At 33.8% G+C, this 13,562-nt stretch overlaps 1 protein-coding gene across 1 annotated transcript; it reads left to right on the top strand.

The window, feature by feature from the left end:
- The first annotated feature begins 1,249 nt into the window (after nucleotides 1-1,249).
- On the top strand, nucleotides 1,250-12,713 carry LOC113237971. Its single transcript, XM_026474687.1, has 3 exons — nucleotides 1,250-1,289; nucleotides 8,086-8,256; nucleotides 12,378-12,713. Exons 1-3 carry the CDS (start codon nucleotides 1,250-1,252, stop codon nucleotides 12,605-12,607), a joined length of 441 nt encoding a protein of 146 aa, XP_026330472.1. The 3' UTR covers nucleotides 12,608-12,713.
- The last annotated feature ends 849 nt before the right edge of the window (nucleotides 12,714-13,562 follow it).

The raw sequence follows: 13,562 nt of genomic DNA on the forward strand, positions 1-13,562 counted from the left end.
GAGTAGCGATGCGCGACTTTGAATGTTACTAATACCTACTGATTATTCGAATGGGCAAATTAATCACCAAGTCGAATCCAAACACAATCATTCGACTCGAGTCGAATGATTACCGATACCGAATGCCCCTGTCATTCGATCGGGTGCACAAGTCGAATGAATATCACGTCCAAACCACTCGGAACTCCACCGATCATTCACCACGTCCATGTCAATATGTCCTTGTCCCCGTCACATTTACGGTATTTACCATATGTGTGAGAGGGCTAAGGAAAAAGTCTATGGATTAGTAATTACTAATTAGAAATGAACGATCATTCAGATCACTCGAATACAAAATGAGTAGGTTACTAATTTGTCATTCGAATGACATAATTAGTAATTAATTACTAACAAGTCGAATATCGAAATCATTCGCAGTCCCGCATCGGTACTAGAAAGTTTCAGTTTTTCCATATAATAAATAGAGTTATTACATTTTCTTACAAAAAATACTCTCTCTCCTATAATATTTACCATATGCACTTTAGACGTTTCACCTTTCCAGTGTCGATATTTATAATTCTTATCATGAAATTTACTGGTATAACTATCACCACGTCTAAATTACTGACTGAATAAATCCATGTGTGCGCGTGCACAATAACATGTGATATAATTTTATAAAAAAATAACCTTTACACGGTTTAGTCTCTTGAACTCGTTGAACTGCATGTGAGTATAAGTATATAATATACTTCAATATGTTTGAACGCCTAACGATTAGCCGGATACAGTGAAACTATATTTATTTTTAAAAAGAAGAGATTCTCAGTTCGACTGTGTGTTTTCTTTTTGTATGCATGTTACGCGATAACTCCGGTGATAATTTGGGAATCTTAGCAGTGATCCCATTTAAATATGGAGAAAATATTCCACCTCTAAGGTTTCAAACTAGGGTATTGATCCGGTTTCGCGCACGGCAAATAGATGTAATTCTGTACTGAGATTATGTCTGCCGTCCCCTAACTAAAACGCAGTTAAGTGATAAATGGTAAAATATTAGTTTTAAATAGCAAAAGATAGAGTACAAAATTCTATTTTAAAAACAGTTCAAATTAGTTAACCTGTTCGACGTATCGTTACTTACCCTAACGACGCGTAGCTGAAATATTATTAAACAATTTCAATATTCTAAAACTGGGTTATGGTTTTTTATGACATCTCAAAAAAATATTTTGTCACTTTTGTTTTAGTTCGCGGTCGGAAGATGTATGATGGCAACTTCCACACAACGTGTGTTTTCGCAAGTAAATGAATGATTATGATAATTACTATGGAGTTTGAAAATATTATTCAATTACTGCCTTCACTTTTTGTTATGCATTTAGACAAGCTTTTAAGCACAATCTCGTCTGATGAGCTCAGAATAAACCATTTGCTGGAATCATCTAGGGAAAACCATCTGAAGAATACCTTCCATGAGAAACCACCTACGACAGAATAGCAGCTATTAAAATTTATCCTCCCTGTTTATTGAGGCAACCTTTTTTCTCTCTCTCTTTTGTTATTTTGACATCTAGATACATTTTACATTATTATTATTAAAATTTACATTAATAACTATCACCACATTTAAATTAGATACTGACTAACTTACTAAATTCGCGTGTGCACGCTCTTATATGATATTATAATGTAACTTTCATTATTGAAATGTATGTGAGTAAATGTATGTACCTACTATAAATATGCCTCTAATGTTTAGTCGGACACAATGAAACTTATTTTATTACCAGTCGTGTTGTGTATTTTTACAAATAATTAATTATGAATTAATTACTAAAAAGTTTTGCTGCAGTTGATTTTGATAATGGCGTCTTTCAAAGATTATTAATTTAATTAGTTTCAGAATGAAAACATATTTTAATTACATCTATTACAAACAAACGGAACAAGAGTAGTGGATATTTCAGAAGAGTTTCAGATACTTTGTTATTAATACTGCCGTGATCACGCCAATCTGTCGCTATTTTTATTTTTTCCTAGGTGATATAGGTGATTTTGGTATGAAGTTACCGCAAGAGAAAAATCGAATTTTTCAATTTCATTTCTTTTACATTATTTTCTCGGTTTTGAGTTTTGTCACATACGCCCATTTCAACTTACGGCGGCAGCGGTATAATATATATATATATATATATATATTATATTCAAGAATTTGTTCCACTTTTATTGAACAGAAAACTATAAATAGATGCCAAAGGAACCTTGAACTAGATAGGAACGCCTAAATTTTTTAATTGGAGGTTCCAATAACAACCAGAGTTCTAGAAAATTCGTAGGGTACCTATTATGCGAACGATCTGTAAAATAGCAGAAAAGAAAATTAGCAGTCTTTGCTGTCTTGCGAATTCGCTGAGAAATGTAAAATTAGCACAGAATGGGTAACGAAGGATTTGAATAAATAAAATTATGCTTACTTTCTAATTTATAAGTATGTCAGGTTTTTATATATTTTATATCTTTGAGACAATCGTTACGTGGAACATCAAGATTTACTTACTGTGAATGTTTTTAGTTTTGTCAATGCTATGTCCAATTAGCAAAAATTTCATTTACATTCTGTATGTACAAACGAACGGAAATTTTAATCAAAGAATCTCAGGAAACGTTAGTTTCAATTTTACATGCGTTATTATTCTGAGTTTACAAGTTTCACCCAAAAATGTGAGAATATGGACATTCTTGAAAATACATAATCTAGCCTTGTTAATACTTTCATATAAAAGGCGTCATCTATTGACATTTAAATGAAATATTTAAAAAAAAAATATTGCGCCATCTATCATGTTTTACTTATACTACTTAGTACTTTGGAACTCCACATCGTATAAAAAAACTAGGTGTATGGGTCAGCATATTCAAAGTTCTGCTACTCGCCACTAGATGGCTATATCATTTATTTTATTAGGTTTTAGATATACGTATACTACATTCATCCATGCTGTATATTCAACAACAGATATAAAAACGGTCTTTTAAATAATTTAAAGTCGAATTTTCAACTAAGACAGCTGTGCTTAAGATTTCTATCGTGAACTTATAGTGCATGTTTCGTAAAATTAGTCCATGGTTCTCCAAGTTCGTGAAAATCTGAAAATCTATTAAAACCAACTTAACACTTCATGATTACAAATGAAACACACAAAGTACAAAACGCTTCTCTTCATCTTTTGCTTACTTTTACCATGAACACTTCACAAAATAGGTACGTACATATTAGACAATAAGTGAGTCTAGAAAGTTCTATGGTAGGCAGATGGTCGCATTATCATGTCCTTAATTTCATGAAATTATAATTACGAGTTAGTGAGCAAATCTGCGTACAAAAGATACATACCAACCTACTAATAGAGAGATTAAGCTTACAAAAAGAAATAAAAGAAAAAGCAAGAAAAGTCAAGAAACTAAATATGTAGGTTACTTCAAGTAGAATAGAGTAGAGTTGACAAGCAATAATGTCTACAATTTTCAAAGTACGCTTAATGTGTTACGACGCCAATTCCAAGAAGTACTTAAATATTGATTGAACATAATAGGAATTAAAAGAAAAAGCAATAACAGTCAAGTGCATCAACAATATAGGTAACCTCAAGTGGAGATTCTGAATTTTGAATGGGGTGTCAATATTATGAAAGCGCTCGATACTAAAAACATAACCAGGCATGGATGGACTGGCATTTACTCACATTTGTAGTATTCCTTGGCAGAAAACTAGGCGGTATGGCTGATTTTTGTGCCGACATAAAAAAAATACGTTAAAACGCATATTTTTTCTACAAAATAACAATAATTAATGACACCAACACATTTACATTGACTTGTTAGACGGTCTTGTTTTCTATAAAGAGTCGGTGTAGTATGGGTAGAAGTAATATGAGACGCAAAAACGCACCGTTTGGCCGTGAATGGCACTTCATAAACGTCAAACAAAATAAACTCTCTCGATGCTGAATTATTATTGTTTTTACACCGCAAATTACGATATTTTCGCGAAACGCATCGAGATCGAGTAAATCGCGATACAATTTTTATTTAGCAACGCCGCGGTCGTGATCCTTACGCGAAATATTCACATAATGTATGAGATAATCCTTTTAACAAAAAGGTGTCAAAAATGTTTTGTAGTGTTTTGTGCGTTATTTTCTAGTAAATTGTTGTTAAATCATTAAAGTGCAAGTGCTCTTAGTTATATTTGTCTATTTCGGTTCTGTAGAGTTTTGAAAGTGCAGTGTCCAAGTGCAAAGTGTTGTGTGTTTTAAGGTTAGTTTATGTTCCCGCTTTATTGCTGTTATAAGGGCCCCTGGCGGTCTTGATATGTTAAAAAGTCTGCGGTTCGGTGAGTAATAGCGAGTAAGTTTTCTACTGAAGGGATTCCAACCAAAAATTTAGTTTGATAAGCATCCTATGGCACATTTAATGTCACCCAAAACATGTTTGTTATTGTTGAGTGAAGGCAGTTGTTTTGGGAAATACTCTCGAATTTACTCGATATTTTAGTGTTATAATACCCCTGCTGACTTTTTATGTTTATATTAGACTTGTAGACATGCTAAAAGTCTGATTCATATGTGAAAGTAATAATATTTTTACTAGTACAAAATCTTTACTTCAACTATGATATGTATGTAGTACTGTAAATGTACAATCATTATTGTGTTATGTAAAATACAAAAGTGCGTAAAATACTTTTGACGTTGTACAAGGTCAAGGTCAATGGAACAATATGCAGCGATACATTTTTCGGATTCCATATTGGAGACTAAGTTGAGACACTCTCATTCCCATTCTCCAGTACACCTTCTCTGTCACAATAATGTGTTTGATAAATATTTAATATTTTAATTGATGATGGTAAAGTAAAAACAAAATGTGAAGTGCCAGCACCTGTGTCATCAATTACATTAAGTGTAATAAATGGTCAGGTAACCTGATCACAACTGTTGTTAGATAGAGATATGGATACCAATAGATTTATCATTAGTATGGGTGCTTAGAAACGGTATTAGCCACATACCCATGCAACTAAAAACATATCAGTTTGGACTGTAATCTCATAATGGTTACCATTTTTATACCAAGGGTTATTGCTCAATAATTGCGAGAATTAAAGTTATGTACAGTCATATTTAAAGTGACATTTTGTCACTTAATTTACCACTGTTCATTGCAAAGGTGAGCGAAATTGGACGTAATGAGTTCCAGCTTTTATATATAAAAAAATCTATGCGTTTCATATTATATTTTACATATCTAAGTAGGTAGCTGTGCAAATGATCCTATTATTTTATAGATTCATGTTGACAAATTATATGTTAATGCAGGCTTGTATGTTTTTAATAATATGGACTTTACTCAATGTATCATTTACGGTCCATGGTTCGGCTGTTATGATGTTGACAAAGGTATGAAATTAAATCTATTTGTAGGTATTTACATTGTTCTTATGCTTAATTACGTTAGTTTTCTGAAATTTCAGTACATAATTTCAGTTCTAGTATTAGCATTTACTTAGGTGTTGAAATAAAACTACTGAATGGATCTCTATACCATGATTAACCAATTACAATAATTGTTCTTTAAAACTGCTGAATGCAATTACTGACAAAACTGCTGCAAAGTAAAAACAACTTGTACCACTTCTGTAAATGAAGTGACCTGTATTTAATGTTATAGTTGCACCAATTGTTTAACAAAAACTACTGAATGACTCACAAAAAACTATTGAAACCGATTTCTTTAATATTAAAGTTACAAAAATGGATATTATTTGCCAGTTTTGTTTATTAATAATAAGGGTAAATGTTAATGTTAATTGCATCCTTAACTATATAACAGTGTTATGTATGTATGTACTTAAAGTAAATAAACATTACATGTAGTATTGACTTAAAGTAATTAGACTTTTGAACTGACTTAAAAAGGAGGAGGTTTTTTTTATGTGTGTTACATGAATTTGATGATTCTTTTTTTTTTTTTGTTGGAAAGAGGGTACTTCAGTAGTGGTCCTATTTCAATTTGAAAAAAATATTCTTCCTCCTAGGGTGGCAAACTATGGGATGAATCCGGTTTCGCGGCCTTTCCGGTAACCGATTTCAATGAAACTTGGCAAATAGACGTAATTCCACAAATTTTTGAGAGTGGTTTTTAGCAATCTGTACTGAGATTTTAGTTATAGATTAATGTATTCTGATTATGATGACCTCGGTGGCCTAACAGTTTGCATTGAGGGTGCTGGATGCAGAGATCCCGGGTTCGATCTCCATTGGACCAAATTGGTGAAAGACCTTTTCTAAATTGGTTTTGGGTGTTCCAATAGTGCCCCAAAGTCAGTTCTGTTGCTCTGGTACTCGTAGTGCAGGGAATTCCCTAGTCAAACTAGGCAGTCCAGGCAATTGGTGTGTTTGTCAAATTTGGAATTAAAATAAACTTCTGAACAGTTGATGTGCAGCCTAAACCCTCTCAATAGAGGAGACCCACGCCCAGCATCGGAGCATAAGTGGGTTAAACATAAACTTCATAAATATTAGGTAACACTCAGTTAAGGGTAGAAGACATGAAACTTACAAATAGGAAGGTAGTGGTTCCTTCTTTGGAAGTAGGCCGTTTATGGTAACTGCTGCTGGGTGAAATGTATTACCTATAATCATTAACTATAGTTAGTTTTAATGCCTATTATCTAATGACTATATAAATAGCTTGCATGAAGGGACTGAAGTAAATAGAGAATCAATCTAAAATCAAAGATCTGTTGACTACTCTCGGAGACATGTTAGAGAGTGTTTATTTGCCCTTAATCTCGCAATCAGTCTTTGTGATTACAAGCAGATAAAAGTTTCAGATTGACGTATATATTAAACAAATATGAGTTTAAATTATTTTAAAAATCTAAGTAGGTGTGGTACATAGTCACGAGAACGAAAGGTACTCTTTTGAGAGGTCTGTGGATAACTATTTTGTTATTTATATGGTGTTAAGTAGATGGAATTGTTTTTGATTAGGAACAACTCTAAATGTATGTATGTTTGGTACGAATTTGCGGTATTTAAATTCGTTTGTGTATGATTAATATATCATGTAATTAGGTGGATCTAAGTAGGAGGTTGCTTTTGAATGATTCAATAGATTGTTATCTAGAAGCGTTACATGACATACTTGATGGCATAGATCCTGGAAAATGAAGTCACCGCACTCAAATATCTGCAGTTCAAGTGGTATAGAACGTTAATTATGCGTGTTTTTGCACAAACTACATGGACGGTTTATACATTTCAAATAGTGATAAATGTATGTATGTAGGGTATATTATTGCGCAGTACAAGGAATTTCTTTTGATCGAGAAGGTGTAACAGATTCACCTTGTACCTATGTTGGATCTTCATATTTTGAATGAATATTATAAATGTATGTATATAACTTTTAGAATGTTACATTTTTATTCTGAAGAAAGCACAGGGTTTTTGCATAGATATTTTGTTCCATTACCTATGATCTTATACCAAGATTTTGAGAAATTTCGTAGTGGGTATTTTAACATTGGAATATTTATAAACATCTGCCTTTCAGGGTTTGGAAACTCTTCTTAATATTTTTAATTTTGGTTTTATAACCATGGTGCCATTACATAACTTCGTAAAATTTACGAAGTATTTCTTGTTCGCGATTGTATTTTTGTTTCTTATTTATGTATTTTAATTTTCTTTTAAACTATTTCGATAATTGTAAAACCTTTTTTTTGTAAATAAAGATTTGGGAGAAAAGAGAAAAGAATTAAAGATAAAACAGAAATAAAGATATGGGGATCGTCTGGTCTAATTATTTGCCCTTCCTAATCCTAAATTCCTGCCCCGAAATTTTATGGTCGCGTTTGACAAAACGCGAACAAGTTTCCTCAAAAACTTTCTGCGAAATCGAGAAGTTTTTCAGGGAACTCGTATGCTTCTGGAACAGGTATTATAAATAAACCATTTTAAAATAGGTATTGTAGTTTAATTTACCTCCAACAAACAGGTAATTAATCTGGTTTTTCTGGTTATTCCTCAGCTGTCCCCGCTCAATTTATACCAGGGCGTACAGGAGCCGGTCTTTTAATCCTAAACGGCTTCACGTTTTATATGAAGAACCATCAAGCTCATGGGAAAAAGCAGTGGTATTGTTCTTCAAGAGACGTACATGGTTGTCGTGCTGACGTAATAACGTACAAAGGAGTTGACGGTAGAGATTATATATCTATATTTAGAGGACGACATATACACGACCCTCCACGTTTACGGCAATGTCACGACGGGAGGTTTATAAGGGAAAAAGACTTTAGAATACCTATAAAATTCGAGAAATCATAGAGTATAATAATATTATTTTTTAGTAGTTTTTATTTGACAGAAATTGGAAGTTTTCGGTCTGAATTTTCAGAAGTTGAGCGCTATTTCGATGTATATAAGATTATATTTTCTGATTACTTTTTAATATCAAAATTGAATCTACATCGTTTACAATATTTACACTCTAGTGCATGATCTATTAACGTCCATTTTTAAATGAATTAAAATATAATATATTTTCGACGCCTCCTACGTAAAGTATCGTATGTCGGAATTGCCATGTTGCCAAGTACAGGGGAGCGTTTTAAAGTTCTCCGTTTTATTCGGCAAAGCTCGTTACTCACGTAGAGTGATCATCTAATACATCATTTAACGGATATCTAGGATTTTATAATACTCTATGTGAGTAACGAGTTTGCCGAATAAAACTGAGAAATGCTAAAGTCACGTGTTATGCAACCTTTTAAAGTTCTGAATTCACTGAAATAAGAAACCCCTGTAAACTTGATAATTTCGACATACCATAGTTTACGTAGGAGGTGTCGATATGTTTGTTTGCTAATAACTTGCAAATCGGTTATCTTTGATTATGTGCAAATTAATGAACGAAGAATCAACTCATAATTAAGGGTCAATTTACATTGCCGCGAAAGGGAATGGAAGCGGATTTTTGTAACCATAGTATAATGAACTCTACTTCTATTGTGTAACGTACAAACTGGATACAAGCAAAAAAAAGTCGCTCGTCTTCCGACGAATTTTCCCGCAGTTTTAGGTATTTTCGCAGCTACCACATCGTATCTAGTTTGTACGTTACGCAATTGTCATACAGGTCATTATGCTATGTTCAATTTCGTTACACTTCCAATCCGTTCCGCAGCAATGTAATCCGAGCTTAGGCCCCGGCCAAAACAATGAATTTATAATCGGTTTTTTGTTTTTAAAATGATCATTTCCTTGTATTAACATAATATCATTTTTAAGGACCTATGTGGCCCGACGGTTTATACTGTGGGTTCAATTCCCGGTAGGACCAATTTGGGAATTAACTTTTCTAAATCGTTTCCGGTCTAGGTGTTCTGGGAATTGAGTGCCCTGAAGTGAAATCCGCTCGGTAGTCTTACAAGAAAGAACAAGATCAGGTAATGGGTGTGGTTGTTTGGCAGGAAAAAAATGAGCATAAATAAGGAGTGATATCGTTTATTATAAATATCGCTTGCTAAAACTTTTTCTATAGTAACTAAAGTATGTGTATATGTCCAGCAGGCTTAGCTGTCAAATTATTCTCAAAAATGACGTACCGCGAGTTACCACATATGGTACAGGCGCGTTGTGTCCAAATTACTCAAATGTGCCATTCATTACCTTTAATGCTTTATTAAGTAACATGCTTACTCGTATTTTACTTTGATAAAGTATAGGACAGTATCATAGCTAATGATCAGAGATCGTAAAAGGCAGTGTATATTTGCATAAAACGTCAAGTAACACGTAGAATGGATGATACCGGTATGATTAATAATAAAAACAAAACAGTTATATTTTTACAAACAATTAAAACACTTTTCTAAATCACTATCATAGTAAATATAGAACAAAATACAATGGAATAATGCAGGGAGGTATTGTCCACTTTATATGTGTCACTTCCAATTTAAGTTAATGTACTTTTCTGCACCTCACTGATAGTTTGTGGACATAAGAGAGGTGTAATTTGTGGTTGTCTATGTGTGTGTCCATGGCACCCGCGACACAGGGTTTCCCTAGTGCGGGGCTGTGTTGAGTGTGTGCGTTATTAAGAGAGGTTTCTCGACACTCGCTATTATTGTCTATTTGTTTTAATGCTAAGCCTGCAAGACCTGCTTTCATCATCCCACACATGACCTGCTTTTTGTACGTGCGTATTGACGCTTGGTTTTTGACCAAATGGAGGATATCGAAAGGGACGCCCGTACAACAGGGCGCGACTTGCGCAAAAGCGACGAAAAGCGCATGATACCGCTATTCCCGCATAGAAATATCCCGCTTTATGTCGCTCTCGCGCAAGTCGCGCATTGTCTTGATAGGTCTACAGGTCAAGATAACCCTTATGTAATCTAACGACGGGACGAATTGCATTTTTTTCAACTCGAGTCACTCGAGCTGAAAAACGTATATTCATTATGTACCCGTACTGACGATTCACCGAGTCGGGCACGATCGACCGACCGACCGCGACTCGAGCGTGCTCCGAAGTTCGCCGAAACCGACCGAGTGTGACGAGTAGCCGATGCGCTGTATGAATGAAGTATTCGGTTCGTCGATCATAAAAAAGTAGCTCGAGTTGACTCGTGAGAGTAACTCGAGTTAATCGAGTTAAATAACTCGATTCGCCCGTCGCAAGTGCGATCAAACAAAACGAGTGAATTTGTAAGCAACAGACGATCGATATAGTATTTTTTGTAGATGTGACACATGTCAATCTTCATAAATCGAGCAAATCTGTAGGTAAATTTACACGTGTTGATGAGGCGAAAGATGTGTCAGGAATTAACGGATTTATAATGTATCGTTTTTCAATGACTAAATCTAGTTATTATTTATAATATTGTATTAATCACTAATACTTTTTATAAGTTTTTGTGTATACATAATTTTTTAAAGTTGCTTTACTTAAAATTATGTCCACTGCAGTTTGTTTTAGTTTATATAATATAAACTATTTTAGATAGTGGCAGCCGAAGGAATCTCAAAGAAGTTTAAAGAAAAGGGCATAAGTAAAACTGTGATTTTGTTTATAACACAATGATAAATAAATAAATGGAATTGCAATTGCTGAAGTTTATCTCACCTTTACTTGGTCTTCTTAACATAATATTGTCCAGCAATTGATAATTTCCGGTTCTTGCAATTAAGTACTGTTGCATTCGACGTCTCGTTACTTCGACCGAAGACTTCCTTTATACGTAATTTTTTTTTAAATTGTTTAACTTTATCGGTTTCAATAAGTTTACAAAATAATGTAATGTACTTATGTTTACTTTATTGTAATTCTATAATTATACAAAAATGTGTCTTTGTAAACGCTCGTTTCTGCTGTAGGGACCTGCTAGATGTAGATTATAAATAATTTTTTGTGAAAGTTTTAGAAATACAGTATTCTGATATAAACGTACGTCTTCTTATTTACGTTGTACCTACACGTCTTTTGTATCTTGATTTACATTATACAGCATGTTAGACATAAATACAATGTCAGTAATGTATACATTAAGTGTTATATTAATGTACGTATGTTTTATATTCTTCAAATCCTAGTAAAACATGTTTTTAAAACCCAATAAAATCAAGTGACCGAATTTACGATCTCCATATACAAAGTTAATTATCCGTCTTATAACTAAGAACTAACTTGTACCGTTATTATCTATTATTTTCACTTAAACTGGTATTTATTTACATGTAGATCCAGAGATAGCTGGCTCATATCGGGCTCGAAGGATCAATGTAGGCAGCAGCCTCTTCTTTGCATAGGTTGCTGGATTGTTGCTGAAGATCTCTGTATAATAAAGAAAATAAATTCTTATCCATATCAGCACGTTTCTTCCACGCGACCATCTGGAAGAGAGATAAAGAAAAACGCCATAAGGCAAATTAAAATTAATACTTAAATCACATAATATTGTTAGATGTTCCCAACAGCATTTACATTAAAGAGGCAATGAATCAATGTATTCAGTCTTTTTTTGTAGACTGACTGATTTTTACAAAGCCTGACATTTATGAATGCAGACAAACCCAGTGGAGTTTTTGGCCTTGGAATCATTATTTTTTTGTGAATTATGTTCATTGAAATAGTTTTATTTATCAATATCCGTAAATAACTTTACTTACTTAAAACACATATTAGATAGTACAGCGTAAGTAAAGTCATCGAAAGAATCCGATCGGAGATTTCTGCAGTACGGTACTGTGCGACACTACTTACGTGCATTTTCCTTCAGGCACAGGTAATAAAGACATGTTTAATTTCAGGAATATTCTACCTACCATCGCATAGAACTGGGAGCATGGTCCTCATATTCAAAGACAACAAATTTTGGATCAACAATCGATACCAGAACACAATCAATTGGACTTGCAGAGACAGGAAGAGGCTTGGATGCAATAGCTGTGTACAGACATCGCTGGAAGGACGCTATATCAAGCATAAAGGATTTCACAATCATCCTGATAACTACACGAAGTATAATTTCAATAACTGATGTAAGTACAATTCATTGCCGATCATAACTTCTGTTGAAAGCTGTAGGGGTAAGCCGTTTAAATAAATTGATTTACATATTAATAGACAGACACTATCATGTCACTAATGAGTGTGATGTTTTATATATAACACCACTAAAAACGTGGTGGACTATAGTGGATACATGAGAACTTATACGGGCGTACGAAGGCTTTATCGCAATCGGATAAATAATAAAATACATACGGGACAAACGAAACAATCATTTTTGTATAGATGCCTCATGTTAAAGAAAGTTTTAAATATTAAAACCAGAGATAGACGATAACTCCGTTAAAACCTGATAGAAAATAAATGGAAGGCAAACTTGGACGAGTGAAAATAAGTTAACTTGACCAAATAATGTGTCAGGCAACCACATCTCTGTCTGAAACTAGGGCATTCCCTGTACAATGAGTACCAGAGCAACGGAATTTACTCTGGGGCACTTTCCAAAACACCCAGACCAAAACCAATTCAGAAAAGTTCATTTCCCAAATTGGTCCTGCCGGGAATCGAACCCCGAACCTTCCCATGCCCACAGTGCAAACCGTTGGGCCACCGACGTCGTCAAATCAACTCTTCAATAAAATCAAATATTAGGCACTACTGACAAAGAGGTCAAAGAACAGCCTCTGCGAATGACAGGAAAGGCGTTTTTGCTACACACACAAGAGCCTAGCACTTAAATCTACCATAGGCAGATAAAACTATCATTATCTGTAACTGTGCAAAGTAATAACGGAATTCCCGACACCACATTTATATCGTAATTTGTCGTATTATTTAGTTTATCTTAAAAGGTATAAACAGGTTACGTCACATCATAGCAGTATATAAATTAACTATAGTAAGTAAACATTTCCCTGCTGATAGAAATCCAATGAGTAAATAATAATTAAGTGTTATTCATCGTATTCTGACACACGAAATGC

Source organism: Hyposmocoma kahamanoa, unplaced genomic scaffold (assembly GCF_003589595.1).
Source record: "Hyposmocoma kahamanoa isolate Upper Pololo Valley unplaced genomic scaffold, ASM358959v1 94, whole genome shotgun sequence".
In the NCBI taxonomy this organism is placed as follows: domain Eukaryota; kingdom Metazoa; phylum Arthropoda; class Insecta; order Lepidoptera; family Cosmopterigidae; genus Hyposmocoma; species Hyposmocoma kahamanoa.

Excerpts from the sequence above, each read along its gene's own strand:
- LOC113237971 (XM_026474687.1), top strand. The coding sequence starts at position 1,250 with ATGTATGATGGCAACTTCCACACAACGTGTGTTTTCGCAA. Across the intron at positions 1,290-8,085 it reads CACAACGTGTGTTTTCGCAA|CTGTCCCCGCTCAATTTATA; the intron begins GTAAATGAATGA and ends GTTATTCCTCAG. Across the intron at positions 8,257-12,377 it reads AACGTACAAAGGAGTTGACG|GAATATTCTACCTACCATCG; the intron begins GTAGAGATTATA and ends GTTTAATTTCAG.